General features: G+C 60.0%; 1 protein-coding gene and 1 long non-coding RNA gene across 5 annotated transcripts; one reads left to right on the forward strand and one right to left on the reverse strand.

Annotated features, from left to right (window-relative positions):
• Positions 1 to 1,774: 1,774 nt before the first annotated feature.
• On the reverse strand, positions 1,775 to 17,411 carry CXXC1 (CXXC finger protein 1). 4 transcript variants are annotated; one of them, XM_050927244.1, is made up of 16 exons: positions 17,158 to 17,411; positions 15,998 to 16,116; positions 14,499 to 14,599; positions 14,240 to 14,382; positions 11,877 to 12,035; positions 11,716 to 11,742; positions 11,233 to 11,382; positions 10,735 to 10,842; positions 9,987 to 10,171; positions 9,324 to 9,531; positions 9,026 to 9,136; positions 8,791 to 8,840; positions 3,170 to 3,266; positions 2,933 to 3,085; positions 2,265 to 2,416; positions 1,775 to 2,143 (listed from the first exon to the last, which is right to left on the reverse strand). In XM_050927244.1, the coding sequence occupies exons 1-15, from the start codon at positions 17,158 to 17,160 to the stop codon at positions 2,270 to 2,272; spliced, it is 1,761 nt and encodes a 586-aa protein (XP_050783201.1). In that variant the 5' UTR covers positions 17,161 to 17,411; the 3' UTR covers positions 1,775 to 2,143; positions 2,265 to 2,269. The 4 variants fall into 4 exon arrangements, with proteins under 4 accessions (XP_050783201.1, XP_050783198.1, XP_050783199.1 ...); XM_050927241.1 differs by having other exon boundaries at positions 11,877 to 12,053; XM_050927242.1 differs by having other exon boundaries at positions 14,228 to 14,382; positions 17,158 to 17,409.
• Positions 3,340 to 5,194, forward strand: LOC127036497 (uncharacterized). Its single transcript, XR_007770160.1, has 2 exons — positions 3,340 to 4,120; positions 4,614 to 5,194. It is a non-coding gene; the product is annotated as an uncharacterized LOC127036497 (long non-coding RNA).
• Positions 17,412 to 18,570: the final 1,159 nt, after the last annotated feature.

Raw genomic sequence — 18,570 nt, forward strand, 5'->3', positions numbered from 1 at the left:
GAGGAGAACCGGGAGTTGGGGGGCGGGGGGAGAAGGGAGCTGGGGGGGGAGAACCGGGAGTTGGGGGGCGGGGGGAGAAGGGAGCTGGGGGGGGAAGAGAACCGGGAGTTGGGGGGGAGGAGAACCGGGAGTTGGGGGGCGGGGGGAGAAGGGAGCTGGGGGGGGAGGAGAACCGGGAGTTGGGGGGCGGGGGGAGAAGGGAGCTGGGGGGGAGGAGAACCGGGAGTTGGGGGGCGGGGGGAGAAGGGAGCTGGGGGGGAGGAGAACCGGGAGTTGGGGGCCGGGGGGAGAAGGGAGCTGGGGGGGAGGAGAACCGGGAGTTGGGGGGCGGGGGGAGAAGGGAGCTGGGGGGGGGAGAACCGGGAGTTGGGGGGCGGGGGGAGAAGGGAGCTGGGGGGGGAAGAGAACCGGGAGTTGGGGGGGAGGAGAACCGGGAGTTGGGGGGCGGGGGGAGAAGGGAGCTGGGGGGGGAGGAGAACCGGGAGTTGGGGGGAGAAGGGAGCTGGGGGGGAGGAGAACCGGGAGTTGGGGGGCGGGGGGAGGAGAGAACCGGGAGCTGGGGGAGGAGAAGAGAACCGGGGGCGGGGGGAGAAGGGAGCTGGGGGGGACAAGAGAACCGGGAGTTGGGGGCTGGGGGGAGAAGGGAGCTGGGTGGGGGGAGGAGAACCGGGAGCTGGGGGGCGGGGGGAGAAGGGAGCTGGGGGGGACAAGAGAACCGGGAGTTGGGGGGAGGAGGGAGCCGGGGGACCCCACGGAAGCAGAGTGTGGGGCAGACACCAGCGGCCCAGGGGCGCTCCGCAGCCCGCCCCAGCCGTAGCCCACCTGCTCCCTGCTGCAGCCCAGGTGGGGCGGGCCGAAGGGGGCGGGCGGATATAGCCTAAGCCACGCCCACAGGGCGGTTCGTATTCAAATAGGATGCGGGAAGGGCGCTCCGAGATCGGCTGTGCAGACCTGGGGAGGGGCTGTTAACCTGCGGGACCCCCCGCTGAAGGGTCGGCGGGGGCTTAGCTCAGCCAGGGCGTTAACCCGCGAGACTCCCCACTGCAGGGTTGGGGGGAGGGGGCTTAGCTCAGCCAGGGCGTTAACCCGCGAGACTCCCCACTGCAGGGTTGGGGGGAGGGGGCTTAGCTCAGCCAGGGCGTTAACCCGCGAGACTCCCCACTGCAGGGTTGGGGGGAGGGGGCTTAGCTCAGCCAGGGCGTTAACCCGCGAGACTCCCCACTGCAGGGTTGGGGGGAGGGGGCTTAGCTCAGCCAGGGTGTTAACCCGCGGGATTCCCCACTGCAGGGTCGGGGGGGGGGCTTAGGTCAGCCAGGGTGTTAACCCGCGGGACTCCCTGTTGCAGGGTCTGGGTGGGGGAGGGGGGCTTAGCTCAGCCAGGGCATTAACCCACAGAACTCCCCGCTGCAGGGGCGGGGGGCTTAGCTCTGGCAGGGCGTTAACCCACGGGACTCCCCGCTGCAGGGTCTGGATGGGGGGGGCTTAGCTCAGGCAAGGCGATAACCCGCGGGATTCCACGCTGCAGGATCTGGATGGGAAAGGGGGCTTAGCTCAGGCAAGAGGTTAATGCGGGACCCCCCGCTGCAAGGTCTGCTTGGGGGTAGAGGGGAGGAATAGCTCAGCCAGGAAACCCGCTTAAGAACAGCCATTATGCCTGGCCCCAGAGAAAAATAAAAGTAAGCTTCACTTTAAAACTTTTTTATTAGTGGCAGCCTCATTCCATCCATCTCTTCCCCCCACCCCCGCCCAGGGCCTCTAGCCCCTGCTACCCACACTCGCCCCTCACCCCCACTGCCCTAACCCAGCGAGGGCCCGTGTCTCTTCAGGGTAGACCCCATAGCCTGCAGCACCTGGAGAAGCACCCACGGGTGGGGTGGGTTGGAAAGGGACAAGCCAAACCCCCAGCAGGAGGGCGGGAGTGCGGGGAGGGGGGTCTCAGAAGGCCCAGGCTAGTGTGGGGGGAGTAGGGGCCTGGGCAGGGCCAAATTCCCTCATCCCTGGCAGAGCTTCGCTACATTTTTCCTCCTTTTGTTTTTTGTGGGTTTTTTTGTAAAGAAGAAAACAGTTTTGTTTTTTTTTTAAAAATCATTAAAAAAAAAGAACCAACGAGGATCCGGAGAATCCACGAAGCCTGGCGCCGACCCTGGGAGAGAGAGAGAGTCGTTAGGGGAGGCCCCGGAACCCAGCCCCACCCCGGGCAGCGAGCGAGCCTGGAGGGGAGCCGGCTCCCCCGCGAGGGAAGACTCCAGGCCCCAGCTGCTCACCGGGCTCAGCGGTCAGTGGTGGTGCGCAGGTCTGTGGTCAGCGGGTCATGCTGGATGGTCTGGTGCAGCATCAGCGCCAGCAGCCCAGCCCGGTTGGTCATGGCCATGCGCACGTTCCGCTCCTGCTCAAACAGCTCGTCCAGCTTGTACCACTGCCAACAGCAGGAGTCGTCGTTACACGTGGCCACCTCTGGGGCGGGGCAGCTGGGCACAGCTCGGCCGGCACAGAGATGCAGCTAGCTCTGGGGCGGGGCAGCTGGGGAACAGCTGCACACAATGGTGCTGGGGACAGCTCGGCCGGTACGGAGATACAGCTAGCTCTGGGGCGGGGTAGCTGGGGAACAGCCACACATAACAGTGCTGGGGACAGCTCGGCCGGGACAGAGATGCAGCTAGCTCTGGGGCAGGGTAGTTGGGGAACAGCTGCACAGCGAGACAGACAGACAGAGGGTCGGGAAAAGGGGAGCTCCCTACTTAATAGGAGTGTGGGAGTGATGAGGGAGCAGGAATTTCTTCAGTCAGAAGGAATAAAAACCACTTGGGACCATGCCTAAATTTTAGTGCCTGGGCCTCACTGCCAAGGGAGAGGGTTCCCCGCCCAGCCTCCCGCAGCGCCTGGCCCTGACTGCCAGGGGAGAGCACCGCGTAGCACCAGCCCCACTCCGTACCACGCGCACTCTCTCCAGGTCCACCTCGGCCCGGCGCAGTTTCTCCCAGCAGTAGTGCCGGTTGCATTTTCTCTTGGGCACGCGGCAGAAATCACCGGTGAGCTCAAACACGTCCTTTACCAGGGGGCAGCCGCACACCTCGTCCACCGACACCTGGAGGGGGCACCACAAGGTTTGCACACACGCTGGCCCTTGCTCCTGACCCGCAGCCCCCCGGCCACAGCCAGTGCCCCTCACCTTGGGGTCGCGGGAGTGCTCGGGACACAGCACCTGCAGCCGCTTGCAGTACGTCTTGCTCTGAGGGTTGTAGACGTCACAGAAGAGGCGGGTGGCTCTGGGGAGGGGAGACACGGTGCCCGGGTGAGAGGCTGCAGCTGCTACCAGCTGCAAGAGCGGGGGGGGGGCAACCTAGGCAGCATTGCCCCATTGTTCAGAGGGGGAAACTGAGGCACATACATGTGCATTCAATCCTGCTTGTCAGAGCCAGAGAGAGAACCCAGGAGTCCTGGATCCCAGCAACCCACCAGACCCCACTCCCCTCCGAAAGCCAGGGAGAGAACCCAGGAGTCCTGGCCCCCAGCCCCCCTGCTCTAACCCACCAGTCCCCACTACCCTCCCAGAGCCAGAGAGAACCCAGGAGTCCTTTGGAAATTGTCTGAATGATGGCGGACTGGAGGGAGGTCTCATGTGGGGTTCCACAGGGATCTGTTCTGGGTCCGGGGGTGTTTTAGACTTTTATTAACTACCAGGATGAGAGCAAACTGATCCAGTTTACAGATGGCACAAAGCGAGGGGGGTTGCCAAACCTTTAGAGGACAGAGCTAAAAATCAGAGGGATCTTGATAAATCGGAGAACGGGGCTATCACCAACACAATGCATTTCAATGGAGGCCCATGGATGGTGGAAAAACCAAACGCACAATTACAGACTGGAGGAAAACTGGCCGGGCGGTAGCCCGGCTGCAAAGGAGCTGGGAGTTGTGGTGGATCATAACCTCGACATGAGTCAGTAACGTGACGCTGTTGCAAACACGACCTGGTGGAAGGCCTCAAGGGCAGTAGAGGCAAACTGAAGCAGGATTGCCTCTCGACGGCTGCCAAGGCGGACGAAGGGCTACCCCCGCTCGTCTTGGACCTCCTGGACCCCGGACACGGGTGCCTCTCCCACCACAATCTGTGTGGCTGCAGGTGCAGAACAGCTCCCCCCCCCCCCTTAAACGATGCATGTGCAGGCTGATTTCCCAGGCATAATTTTCCCCCTCACCTCTACCCGTAAAAGCCCTGCGGCGATAGCAGTAGTGACAGAGGCAGGTGATGTGATCACTCAGAGTCCCTAGCCAAGGACCCACACGCAGCCTGTGACCGCAAGACGGTCGTCATGGTGTAGTATTGGGATTTTATGTTGGTATTTGGTATAACTTAGAACGAAGGATAAAGAATAATGCAGCATGTATTAAATGTTCTGGTGTATGGTTTGATCATATCCCGCCAGCCTCCCTTTCTGAAAGCAGGAGGAATGGCCTCGTGTGCCATTGGTAAAGAGGTTTCAGCCAGAAGCTTGTGTCTGAAGCTGATTTCAAGGCAGTGACAGAGCTTTAGGATCACCACTTTGTTGTAGGTTTAAAATGAGCGTTTTGAAATAAGTAAAAGAATGTGATGATTGTTTTCTCCTGCACTGCAGTTTGATGTTCCTGTTCACATGCTCGGTGTAAATCAATCCTGTTTTGTGTGTGAACGAGGAATGTGCGTGTTAGAAGACAAGTGTGAAGGCCATCGCTGGACCAGATGTTCTAGGGAGGATCCCAGGACAGACGTAAAGGCGCCAGGAGGCTGCAACACACCGGAGGGCAGATTGACGACTCCAAAGATGAGGCAGGCACCGATCAATGGAGACAAGATAGCGGCGATCAACGCGGCCTGGGGTAACTCCCCGACAGACCGATGAAGGAACAAGATAAAAAGGATGAGAAGATTGATTACAGCATGACAGTGCAAAACGCATCGGTCCCCAATGAAGGAGACTCACTATAGAAACAGGGGGCCTTGCCATGAAACTTTGGGTTCATCTTGCCAAGACTTCCCTGAAGCACTGTGTCGCAACAGACAGAACCTGGCTTGTCCTCACCCGTGATCAACCTAGCTGGCCACTAGATTGATCCGGACTCTGGACTCGTAACTAGAACATCAACTGATGGGACAAAGTGAGAGAGAGAGAGAGAGTGTTTCCAATAAACGCAGCGTATTGCCTTTTCCCCTGAAAAAGAGCCCGTGTGCTTCCTATAAGCATAACAGTGTTCCCCTGGACTGGGACAGGGCAGCATTTTCGGCAACAGCAGGCATGACTGAGCAGGCCTTTTTGGGAACCCCCCTGCTCACCCCATACAGGGAGAGGGAGCCCCAAGCACTGGCTATCCCACCACACCTGACTGGAGAACCGGCTCCAGAAGGATCATGCCCTACGCGGCCGAAAACCAAAAAAGGTTTCTTGCAACTCGGCATGTCCGTGCCATGCTGGACGGATCCACAAGTGGAAGACCCAAAGGCAGAGCAGCGATGGTCACCCGAGGTACAACAGCGACATCGCTGCTCTCGGCGAGACACGGCCTGCCCCATAGAGTACAATTGCCGCCCTCCAGTGGCCTTCTTCTGGAAAGGAAAAGCAGCACATGACAGGCCAATACACGGTGTTGGCTTTGCACTCAAGAACTTTCTAGGTCAGCCGCCTCACTGAGCTCCCCGTCAGCATCGACGAGCATCTTATGACCCTCTGCATCCATTCCCCAAAACAAAGAAGTCAATCATCTTAGGGGACTTGAACACAAGAGTTGGCCAAGATTCTAACGTATGGAGTAGCACCATTGGGAAGGAAGGAGCGGACAAGACCACTTCCAATGGCATCCTTCTGCTCAGTCAATGTGCAGAGCGCAACCTTGTGATCACAAACACAATCTTCACACAAAGCAACAAGTAGAAAACAACTTGGCAACACTCCACGCTCAAAGCAGTGGCACCTCCTAGACTAGGTCATTGTACGAACACGGGATCGAAGAGATGTCCAAATCTGCCGTGTCCTGAGAGGAGCCGATGCTTGCTGGACTGACACCCGCCTGGAGAGGTCAGTCATGTCCCTCAGGATTGCACCGAAACATAGAAAGCAATTCAAATCACACAGACAGCAACACAACATCCAAAGACTTCAATCCTCAGCGCACCGAGATCCCTCCTCAGTGAAAACTGGCCATATGCACACCTGGAAATGACAAACACAAGTGCCGAGGAAGACGGGGAAGCCCTAAAACAGAGCCCCCCCAAGGCTTGCGAGGAATCCATTGGCCTTGCTACCTGCTGCCGTCAGGAGTGGTTTGACAACAACATTGAGATCACAGCCCTTTTGGGCCAGGAGAGGAAAAGTTTTCTGCGACTGGCAAAACCAACCACTGTCCAGTCAGAAACAGAGCTCTCGCCATCAGCTCAAAGGAGAGTCTAAGAAATCAAAACCAAACAGTGGGAAGGCAAAGCAAAAGAAAGCCAAACGTTTGCTGACAGACGTAATATGCGGTACTTTTAGTGTGAGAAAAAGCCCCTGTATGGCCCAATCTCACGTGGCCTCATCACACCTCTGAGATCTGAAGATGGTAGTGCCCTTCTTAAAGAGAACACGGCCAAAAGCTTCTAAATCGAGAAACGACTGTGACCGATGGCACCGGCGACTCCATCCCTCAGCACTCAATCTGGGAAACTCTTGCCAACCCACCGCCTCCTGAGGAGATCTGCAAAGCAATTAATCAAATGAAGACCAACAAAGCCCCAGGTCCTGATGGCGTACCAGCTGTGGTACTGAAAGCGAGGGGAGAAACACTGACTAACAAGCTTCATTTGCTGCTCCTCAAATACTGGCACACCGGAGAAATCCCCGCTGACTTACGTAATGCTAACATCGTCACCATTTTCAAAAAGAGACACAGGGCCGACTGTGGCAACTATTGAGACACTGGCCTCTGCTCCATCGCTGGGAAGATTCTTGCTAGAATCTCACTGAATCGCCTGTTTCCTCTTGCAGAGGAAGGACTGCCAGAGTCCTGGTGTGGCTTCAGACCATCATGAGGCACCACCAACATGATTTCCGCAGCCAGGCAGATCCAGGAAAAATGCCGAGAACACCACCGGGAGCTGTATATGGCCTTTAATTGATCTATTCAAAGCCTTCGACTCTGTCAACCGTGAGGCTCTGTGGAAAATCATGTCGAAGTTTGGCTTCCCAAGTAAATTTATCACCATTGTAAGACTCCTTCACAACCTGATGACTGCCTCCATCCTGTGCAGTGGCTCTGCCTCTGAGCCTTTTGTCATCCAAACTGGAGTAAAACAAGGATGTGTACCGGCACCCCCCACTTTTCTCCGTTTTCTTAGCAGCTATGAAAACGTTAACCCAAGACCATCTACCACAGGGCACTGGCATCCAATATCAGACTGACGGCCACCTCTTCAGCCTTTCTTGTCTCCGTGCCAGAACTAATATCGGCAACAATAACCGAACTCCGGTACGCGAGGATTGTGCTGTCGTTCCGCACACAAAGGAGGATCTAGGCCTTAGCAGCTTCTCTGAAACTTACCAAAGCCTCGGGCTAACGTTGGCAAAACAAGGTCAATCATCAGACCCAGCAAGGAAGATCGATACCGACAAAGAAGAATTGGAAAACGTAGAAGACTTTGCCTGTCTCGGCAGCCATCTCTCACAGAGGGCAGACACAGACGCCGAGATCCAGCCCAGAATTCGCCGTGCCTTTGGCAGACTGTCTTGCCAGGTGTTCAACATTCACAACATCAGAACTCACATGGGACTTTTAGTTTATAAATCAGCGATAATCCCAGCTCTCCTCTACGGCTGAGAGACTTGGGTAACCTACAGAAAACACCTGAAAAAGCTGGAATGCCAGCCCCAGCACTTTCTCTGGAAGATCCTCAACATAAAGTGGGAAGAACGTCGCACTAATGTCAGTGTCCCCATGGAGGCCAACACCCTCAAGAGATGTGGCATCGACACCACACACTGGGAGACAGTAGCTTAGAACAGGGATAACTGGTGAAGATTTGTCAGAGAGGAAATGTCTAGTTTCAGTCACCGATGCACAGAAAGGAGGTGATGACAGTGGGTAAGACCCAGAGGCAGCGACAAAGCCGATCAAAAGGGTGGGGCACCAGCCATGTGAGCAAAGACTGCAGGAACTGGGAACGCTCAGTTTGGAAAAGAGATTGAGGGGGGACGTGCGAGCGATCTTCGACTACTCGAAAGGCTGCCATAGAAAAGGTGGAGATGGGTGGGTCTCTCTTGCCCCAGACGGCAGGACGAGAGGCCGTGGGGTCAAACTACAGCACAGCAGATTGAGATTAAATCTCAGGGAAAACTGCCGAACAGCAGGACGATGGAACCGAGGCCTCAGGAGGTCGTGGAAGCTCCTTCGCTGGAGCGTTTCGAGCGGAGGCCGGAGCCATCTGTCTGGGATGGTTTGAATCCTGCAGCGTGGTCAAGGGTCAGACTAGGTGCCCCTTGTGGTCCCTTCTCACCCTACGGGTCAAGGAGCCTATGAAGGTACATGCGAGTGGGGCACAGAGGAGGATTGTAGGAATCAATGACAACGGGTGATGTCCAGCGGGGGAATTACAGGGATGTGGGAACCAAAAGCAGTGGAATGGTGGAAAGGGGACGACAGGCAGGGGGAGTCAGTGGGGGAACCATATGTGGAGGGGAACCAAGGGGTCAGGTTGGTGGGGGAAGATTTAGGGGATGGACAATGTCAGCCCATATGGTCCCAGGGGGACGAATTTGGAGAGCACCCCCCTACAGGGCTGGGACTCACCCCTCTATGCGGGTTGGGTACATGGATCCGAAAGACGTCTGGCTCTCGTACTGTGGGGAAAGGGAGAACACAGGGCTCGTCAATGCACCGGGAAGGGGACAGGGACAAGACAGGGGAACAGCCGCACATAATGCCGCACGGCCGTCAGATGCGGCCACCTCTGGGGCGGAGCGGAGGTGGGGGGGACAAGGGGAGAGTCTGTATTTCCCAGGCCCCACGGGGCAGGGCAGCGTACCTTGGCGTAGCAACGTTCCATGTGGCGCAGCGCCACCTTGGGGTTGATGGGGTGCCCGCAGGAGACGCAGAAGATCTGCAGGTCGGTGTCGTCGCTGTCTCCTTCGTTGGTCTGTGGGGAGAGAGCAGGGAGGGAGGGCCCTGTTAGCGCTGCCTAGCGGGGGATCCCGCAGCACAGAACAGCTGGGGGAGAGAACCCAGGAGTCCTGGCTCCCAGCCCCCCCACCCTGCTCTCACCCACCACACCCCCCAACCCTCCAAGAGCCAGAAATGGAACCCAGGTGCCTGGCCCAGCCCACCTCCTCATCCTCCTTGATGGCCTGCTGCTTGGCCTTGCCGATGATGGCCTCCAGCTCGTGGAAGCGACGCTCCATCTCCTGCAGCCGCAGCCGCGCCTGCTGCTGCTCCCGCCGGATCCGCTCCAGCAGCTTCTTGCCGTGCTCCTCCGCCACGCACGGGCTCTGCTGCCACTGCTGGATGCGCTGTGGAAGGATCTCGTAGATCCGGCTGGACGGGGGGAGAGACAGGCTGACCTGCGGGGGGGATACCGGTCTGGGGGCCTCAGGGTTGGGGTGTACCCTGTGGGTCTGATCTGGGGCGGGGTCCCCCAGGAGTCTGAGTGGGGGGATGGACACATGGGGTTGGGGGGGACCCTCTGGGTCTGATTGGGGGGGGACAGACATGGGGCTGGGGGAGGCGTGGGTCTCATCTGGGTGATCGGGATGGTGCCGATGCCATGGGGACCCCTGCTGGGGCCCGAGGATTCTCAGGGCTAGGAGCTCCTGGGGGTCGGACCTGCGTCCCCTTCGAAGGGATCGGGCCAGGGAGATATGGGGCTGGGGGTAGGAGGGGGCGCGGGTCTCATCTGGATGATCGGGATGGTGCCGATGCCATGGGGACCCCTGCTGGGGCCCAGGGATTCCCAGGGCTAGGAGCTCCGGGGGCCGGGCCGGGGCTCTTACTTGGCAGCCAGCTTCATGCCGCACTCCTCGGAGCAGTACTTGGAGGCGGCACGGGCCGGCTGGACGCAGCCAGGGCCCAGGCACTGGTGCAGGGAGGCCGGGTCCTTGGCGTCGGGCCGCTCGGCGTGCCGTGACCGGTCCCGGTGCTTCTGCTTCTGCTTGTGACGCTTGTACTTCTCCTCCTTCTGCGGGGGGGTGGGGGTGGGGAGGGGGGAGACCACGTCAGCGCCCTGCGGCCCCCCACGGCCATCTCCCCCTTTCCACCTCCCCTCAGGGGCCCCTCTGTGACCAGCCCCCCCTACTCTAACCCCTAGACCCCACTCCCCTCCCAGAGCCGGGGAGAGAACCCAGGAGTCCTGGCTCCTGGCTCCCAGCCCCCCTGCTCTAACCACTAGCCCCTACTCCCCTTCCAGCGCCAGGGAGAGAACCCAGGAATCCTGGCTCCCAGCCCCCCATGTTCTAACCATTAGACTCCACTCCCCTCCGAGAGCCAGGGAGAGAACCCAGGAGTTCTGGCTCCCAGCCCCCCTGCTGTAACCACTAGACCCCGCTCCCCTCCCAGAGCCAGGGAGAGAACCCATGAGTCCTGGCTCCCAGCCCCCCTGCTGTAACCACTAGACCCCGCTCCTCTCCCAGAGCCAGGGAGAGAACCCATGAGTCCTGGCTCCTAGCCCCGACTTCCGTCCCAGACCAGGGATATACTCCACAACTGGGGAAAGTCTCCGTGGCGGCTGCAACTGGCTCCTACCTTCTTCTCCGATTTCTTCTCCCGCCTCTTGACGTGCTTGACCTTCACGGCGCGTTTGCGGAGCACGGGGTCCAGGAACGGGGCATCCTCCGGGTCACTGAGCCACGGCTTCCCGGGGGGGGGTGGGACAGGAGAGGAGAAAAGGATGAGACCGGCCCCCCCAAGTGAGCTTGAGAGGCCACATACCCTAGATACCCCCTGCTCCTCCCAAGCGGGCTACAGAGGCCTTCCGAGCCCTCAATGATGCTCAACCCAGGCTCCTGCCCAGGGAGCCCCCCACATGTCCAAGGACCCATACTAGGAAAAACAGAGCCCAGAGGCTGAACGTTCAGGGACGGGACACCCTGCACTGAGATGCCGCCACCTCTGGGGTGGGGCAGCTGAGGAACAGCCACAGAGTGAAACAATTTGGAGAATGCTCTATCTGGACACATGGTGCCTGAGATCTCCCAGGGCCCTGCCGCACGTGGGATCCCGCAGGTTGTGTGGGGTCCTCACCAGGTTCTGGTCGTCGAAGGCTCCGGCACAGAAATCTTGGTACAAGTCGGGATCAATCGGAAGGTCGTCATCCGACAGCGGCTCGGGTGTGGCGGATGATTCCAACTGCTCTTTCAGCATCTGCAGGTCCTCATCCCGCCCTCGCAGCATCTGCCAGGAGGGGGTTAGATACTTGCTGCCTGACACCCCAGGCCTACCCTCTCCCCTGTGACTGCCCCACACACAGACAGGGAAACTGAGGCAAATGAGGAGAAGAGACCAGTCCATGATCAAACTGCAAAATCTGGGAATAGGACCTGACTCCCATTCCCCTTTCCCCAGTAGACCCCACTCTCCTCCCAGAGCTGGAGAGAGAACCCAGGAGTCCTGGTTCCCAGCCACCCTGCTGCTCTACCCACTAGCCCCCTCCCTCCTCCCGGACCTAGGGAGAGAACCCAGGAATCCTGCAGGGAAATGGGGACAGAAAGGATGGGACCAACTTACCGAGGCTGGGAAATACTTATATGATTCCTAGAAAGAAAAGAAACACTCTGATAAGCAGCTTGGATGACATGCGGCCACCTCTGGAGCAGGGCAGCTGGGTAATAGCGTCCAGACGGAGCACACGAGTGTTTAGGACAGGAGGTGAACGTTCCAGTACTCACCCGTGCCCGGACCTGGCACTGCCGCAGACGGCACTTCTGACGGATTTTATTGGGCCCTCCAAATTTCTTCATGTCACGGCAGAAGTCACACTGGCCACAGTCCTCTGTCCGCCGGCACGCCTCACACTCCCCACACATCCGTGCCGAGCGCTTGATTTGCTGTTGCGGATGAGAGAACTGTAAGAATGACAAGTTTGCACATTGTAGAAAGATGGGGAAATCATCCTTACCCAGGGGCATCCTTAACTGGGGGTGTCCTTAACTGGGGCAGGAAAAAGAGAGACCATTTTTCCTCTCACATCTTTTAAATTATCACTCCATCCACTGCCTTCAAATCTGACTTGCTCTTGCCTCGTGGTGAGATCTATCAAAGAAGCCAGGTCTGAGATTTCTACTCTCCTCAGTCTCTCTCCTAAAACATCCCCAGCCCCTTTAGATTCTTCTTTGCAAAGAGGCAATTCAGCATGTGCCCCTCAGTCCAAAGCTGAAGCTGGCTGGTAAAGGGAAATACCCCTGTCATCTGGAAACAGACCTTTGTACCCTTTAAGACTTTTAATCTGTTTGGCATCACAACTGCCGCTTTAAACATTGCTAAGGACTGCAACAACCTACCCTCCACACCCAACACACGTGGATACTTTTTAAACCAAGTCTAGCTGTTTGCATCCACAAATCCACAACTTGGAGGTCTGCATTTTATCCGGCATGCCCAGAAATAACTGTGGGCGTAAAGGGTGAGGCTAAGCCAAGCCCCCGTTTAATATGTAGCAGCTCATGCTTCTGTTTAGAGGGAAATATTCCTAGCAAGCGTCATTCACTTTCTTTGCAGTGGAATCTGCTGCTTAACAGGCCCGGTTCCCTTCTGTTTCTCGTGCCACCTGCCAGATTTGGGCTGCCACAGCAGAAGAAAATCTGTGAAATGCACCATGATTAAGTCCCCAGAGCCGCATCCAATTTTGGGGGCCCTAATAAGCCAGAAAAGGGATTAGGGTGCCTTTTTAAAAAAAAAAATACACACAATGCATTTGCTGCTGTTGTGGCTTGTCAATTGCAGCTTTTGGCTTTCCCGGCAACACTGAGATTTGAGCGCAAGAGGGGCACCTGAACCGATGCCGGCCCACGTGTCAAACAGCGCCCCCGATCGAGAAACATTTCCACGGAAACAAACACCCCGGCTCTCCTGCAGGGCTGACTCCGCCCCGAGCTTACGTCTTGGGGATGGCTCTAGACTCTTCCCAGCTGATTTGTCTGCTGGGGCACCCTTCAAGTGGCACCTATCCCGTGCTCAGCCACCCTCCCACCAAAAAAACCAACCCTCAGAGCCACCTCCCTCCTCCTCCGTGAAGACCCCACACCCTCTCCCTTATTTCTCAGCTCCTCCGCTGGCTGCTGTATTTGGGGATTTATAAAATCCTAACTCAATACTTGACACTCCACTTGGCATATAACAAACGGATCATGGGCACCGAGATCGGGGGGGGAACAGACGGCAAGATGAGCCGGGAGTAGCCGTTTGAGTGCATTTACCGCGTAAACCCACAGCTGGCATTTAGCTCGGGGAAACTGGGAATCCTTCATTCTCCCGTCCAGCTGCAGCACTGGAGAGTGGACGGGGTAAGAAGCTTTTACAGGGGATGTCGTCTCCCCTAGCTCAGACAGGCGGAGATGCACCGGGGGCGGGTTGGGCTGCACAAAGGGCACGACAGTCTATTCTGAAGGTAACCAAGGCTGGTCGCAAGGAGAAAATGTCTCAGCCTCCAGGTGGATTTACGAGGCAGGGAGAACACTTCCCGAGCGAAGAGGCAGACAAGTTAGCACATCTGCATTTGTAGCGTGGCCACAGCCAATAAGGTACAGTCAGAAATTCACCCCGTGCGCATTGGTGTCACCCAACCGCCCCATACTCCAGAAATATGGAGTAAGAATGGAAAGGAAACCGTCAGGTTGCTTTCAAAATCTACAGGAACAACTGACTGGAGGGGAGTGCTACCACTCAAAATGGGACGGTTCGCCTGGTGCCAAGATGCAGCCAACTCTGGAGAGGGGCGGTTGGGGAACAGCTGCACATAACGCGACATGGCAACTCAGTCAGAACTATCTGCCCAGGGATTCAGGGGTATCAGGCTAGATTCCAGAGTGTTTACCCTTAACTTTGCCCATGGGGAGCGGCAGGAATGAGAGGGAGGATCATAAGCACGCCCTCCCTGGGCAGGAACGGGGAACAGCAGCGACTGGAACCTGTCAGGGCCCAGCTGGCATGTGGAGCTGCTTTTGGAACCCTGCGGCTTGGCTCCCTGGCAACACGGCTCATGGGATAGAATCCTGCACCCTGCCCCCCAGAATGCCCTCACCTGGCCACCTACTTTCGACCCACGGCTCTGGTCCAGGGCCAGCTCCTGGGCCTTCTTCCTCAGCTCGTCCTTCTCCGCCCGGTCCCGCTCGCCCTCCCGCTCCTTCTCTCTGGATTTCTTGTGCCGGTATCGGATCTCCAAATTTGGGTTCTTATCTGCAGTAGGGAGAGGAAAGCACATCACAGCCAGAAAGACCAAGGAAACAGCCCCACCCCACCGCCAGAGCCCAGGAGAGAACCCAGGAGTCCGGGCTCCCCACTCCGTTCCTCACCTCGGCACTGCAGACAGTACCATTCCCGAATGGCCTTCGCCATCTTCTCTGTGATGTTAATACAATTGCCATGGAACCACTCATTGCAGTTATCACAGCCTCTGCAGGGGTGGGAGAGAGGGGAGAATCAGAGCGTCCCCTACTGAGCCCCCCGCCCTGCATCCCCCAGCACCTGATCCTGACTGCCAGGGGAGAGCGCCCCCCGCCCTGCCCCCCGGCACATGGCCCTGCCCCATGGCACTTGCCAGCACCCAGCGCTGACTGCCAAGGGAGAGCATTCCCCACTCTGTCCCATAGCATGCCCCTGCCCCGGCCCTGACTGCCAGGGGAGAGCACCCGTCACCCTGCCCCACAGCACGCGGCCCTGACTGCCAGGGGAGAGCACCCGTCACCCTGGCCCCCCGCACACGGCCCTGCCCCATGGCACTCGTCAGCACCCAGCGCTGACTGCCAGGGAAGAGCACCCACCACCCCGCCCCCTGGCCCTGACTGCCAGGGGAGAGCACCCGCCACCCTGCCCCCCGGCACACGGCCCTGCCCCATGGCACTCGTCAGCACCCAGCACTGACTGCCAGGGGAGAGCACCCCCCACCCCGCCCCCTGGCCCTGACTGCCAGGGGAGAGCACCCGCCACGCTGCCCCACAGCACGCGGCCCTGACTGCCAGGGGAGAGCACCCGCCACCCCGCCCTGACTGCCAGGGGAGAGCACCCGTCACCCTGCCCCCCCGCACACGGCCCTGACTGCCAGGGGAGAGCACCCGCCACCCGGCACACGGCCCTGACTGCCAGGGGAGAGCACCCGCCACCCGGCACACGGCCCTGACTGCCAGGGGAGAGCACCCGCCACCCGGCACACGGCCCTGACTGCCAGGGGAGAGCACCCGCCACCCCGCCACCCGGCCCTGACTGCCAGGGGAGAGCACCCGCCACCCGGCCCTGACTGCCAGGGGAGAGCACCCGCCACCCCGCCACCCGGCCCTGACTGCCAGGGGAGAGCACCCGTCACCCTGCCCCCCCGCACACGGCCCTGACTGCCAGGGGAGAGCACCCGCCACCCGGCACACGGCCCTGACTGCCAGGGGAGAGCACCCGCCACCCCGCCCTGACTGCCAGGGGAGAGCACCCGCCACCCCGCCCTGACTGCCAGGGGAGAGCACCCGCCACCCCGCCACCCGGCCCTGACTGCCAGGGGAGAGCACCCGCTACCCCGCCACCCGGCCCTGACTGCCAGGGGAGAGCACCCGTCACCCTGCCCCCCCGCACACGGCCCTGCCCCATGGCACTCGTCAGCACCCAGCGCTGACTGCCGGGGAGAGCGCCCCCTGCTCAGCCCCCTATAACAGCTGGAATTTCCTGGGGGACGGGGGAAGTCTCCCTTGGCCTGGCTCAGTGAGTAGGATGCCTGGACTGAGTTCCCCCTGGGCTCTCCCTGCAGGGGCAGCAAATGACCCACCCCCCTTCCAGCACCCTGAGTCCTAGCAGCCCCCGTTCTCCATACATCATGAAGCAGTTGATGTCCGGCTTGCGACAGATGCAATACACAGGCGCGTTCTCGCCATTCTCCGACTTGGACTCCTCGCCCGCCGCGGCCAGCTCCGGGTCGGAGAACTCGCTGTCCTGGGGGGAGTGGGAGGGAAGACAAAGGGCATCAGAGAACCCAGGAGTCCTGGCTCCCAGCCCCTTCCGCCCCGCTCTCAGCCACCAGACCCCTCCCCTCCCTGAGAAACCAGGAGTCCGGGCTCCCATCCCCCCGCCCCCCCAGCCACCAGACCCCTCCCCTCCCCGAGAACCCAGGAGTCCGGGCTCCCCCCGCCCCCCCCAGCCACCAGACCCCTCCCCGAGAACCCAGGAGTCCGGGCTCCCCCCGCTCCCAGCCACCAGACCCCTCCCCTCCCCGAGAACCCAGGAGTCCGGGCTCCCCCCGCTCCCAGCCACCAGACCCCTCCCCTCGCCGAGAACCCAGGAGTCCAGGCTCCCATCCCCCCCCCCGCTCTCAGCCACCAGACCCCTCCCCTCCCCGAGAACCCAGGAGTCCGGGCTCCCCCACCCCCCGCTCTCAGCCACCAGACCCCTCCCCTCCCCGAGAACCCAGGAGTCCGGGCTCCCATCCCCTCCGCTCTCAGCCACCAGATCCCTCCCCTCCCCAAGAACCCAGGAGTCCGGGCTCCCCCCGCTCCCAGCCACCAGACCCCTCCACTCCCCGAGAACCCAGGAGTCCGGGCTCCCAGCCTCCCCCGCTCTCAGCCACCAGACCCCTCTGCTCCCCGAGAACCCAGGAGTCCGGGCTCCCCCCGCTCCCAGCCACCAGACCCCTCCCCTCCCCGAGAACCCAGGAGTCCGGGCTCCCCCCGCTCCCAGCCACCAGACCCCTCCCCTCCCCGAGAACCCAGGAGTCCGGGCTCCCAGCCTCCCCCGCTCTCAGCCACCAGACCCCTCTGCTCCCCGAGAACCCAGGAGTCCGGGCTCCCCCACCCCCCGCTCTCAGCCACCAGACCCCTCCCCTCCCCGAGAACCCAGGAGTCCGGGCTCCCATCCCCCCCGCTCTCAGCCACCAGACCCCTCCCCTCCCCGAGAACCCAGGAGTCCGGGCTCCCCCCGCTCCCAGCCACCAGACCCCTCCCCTCCCCGAGAACCCAGGAGTCCGGCCCCCCCCCTTACCATGGTCTCTCCCAGCCCCTTGTTGTGGTTGGAATCAAGACAAGGGCTCTGGGCAGGAAGTTCTGACAGCCCCTCCCCCAGGCTTCTGCTTCTACTTCCGGGGTCACCACGGCCGAAGGCGCAGCCGCCACCCCCAGCAGCAGCCAGCTCATCTGCCCGCTTCCAAGATGGCCGCTACCAGGGCTATGACGTTCCTCCCCGTCGGCCTCTGCCCGCTTCCAAGATGGCCGCCCCCAAGCCCAGCGGCAGGGGAATCCATCAAATATGGCCGCCCCCATGAGAGTGACGAGCGCGTCAGGCCAGATGGCCACGCCCCCCGGGATCCCTCAGCCTGAGCGCCAGGATCAAATATGTCCGCTTCAGCGCTATTTAATGCCCATTAAACGGGAGCGGCCATCTTTGATACTGGCATATGTCCAGCTAGATAGATAGATACATAAATAGATAGACAGACAGACAGTCTTAGGGGTGGAGATCTAGAGGCATAGGCATATGGTTAGATATCTCAGGAACCCCTTGGTCAAATCACCCCAAATTTGGGTCACTGTCTGGGAAGGGGAAGACAAAGGCTGACAGAGAACCCAGGAGTCCTGGCTCCCAGGCCACCCCCCAGTCCTCTGCTCTCAGCCATCAGACGCTCCCCTGCCCAGAGAACCCCGGCCCAGCCAGTTTCGAGGCACTCAGAATAACCATGCGGATTCCAGAGCACTCGGAGCCTCGGTGGTGTGTGGCCCGGCACAACCCTGCCCCGCGGTAGACGTGGCCCTCGCTGCCCCTTCTCCATGGCAATCTCTGGGGTCATGCCCACTCCCCTGTGACTTTCTACTGGGTACCATAGGCCCCTTTGGGGTCCCCGGCCTCCACAAAGCCATGAGCATGCAGGGAGAGGTCTCCCCCTGCCGCATACCATAATCGTTCCGCCCTCTAGGGATCAGGCGGGCATGGGAGGGGCCGAGCGATGATCCAGCTACTCTCGGGCCCCGTCTCTGCAGGAAATCTCTTCCTGACACCCCCAGGCTCAGAGCCCGAAGTCTGGGGGCCAGTAGTGCATGTCCCAGCTGGGAGGCACGCCTGTTCATGGTCATGTGAAATCCACTCTTATTTCTATTCACCTTTACTCTTTGCCTCTCTGATACCCTGCAGCAGGGAGTTCCACAGGCTACTCCACTCAGGCATACACGGAGCAACGCAGGCATATCCCATTTGTTCTCCACTGCTCCCTCCCCTGAGCTGGGAGCCGATGCAGCATGGGTAGCAGCGCCACCTCCTGAGCCTCCCACCCTACTCCCCGCCGCACAGGCCCCCTGGGGCCACACTGGGACCCGGGTGTCAGTGCACCACTGACTCCATATGGAGAGGGCCCCTAGCGCCGCTTGACACCAAGGCAGCCTGACAAGGAAGCTCCCACTCGCT

Source organism: Gopherus flavomarginatus, chromosome 18, assembly GCF_025201925.1.
Source record: "Gopherus flavomarginatus isolate rGopFla2 chromosome 18, rGopFla2.mat.asm, whole genome shotgun sequence".
Lineage (NCBI taxonomy): Eukaryota > Metazoa > Chordata > Testudines > Testudinidae > Gopherus > Gopherus flavomarginatus.

What these genes read in the sequence shown, in the direction of transcription:
- CXXC1 (XM_050927240.1), bottom strand. An exon ending in GACATCAACTGCTTCATGAT is followed by an intron (nt 14,600 to 15,997) that starts GTATGGAGAACG and finishes CCACCCCTGCAG; the next exon opens with AGGCTGTGATAACTGCAATG. An exon ending in AGTGCCAGGTCCGGGCACGG is followed by an intron (nt 11,743 to 11,876) that starts GTGAGTACTGGA and finishes TTTTCTTTCTAG; the next exon opens with GAATCATATAAGTATTTCCC.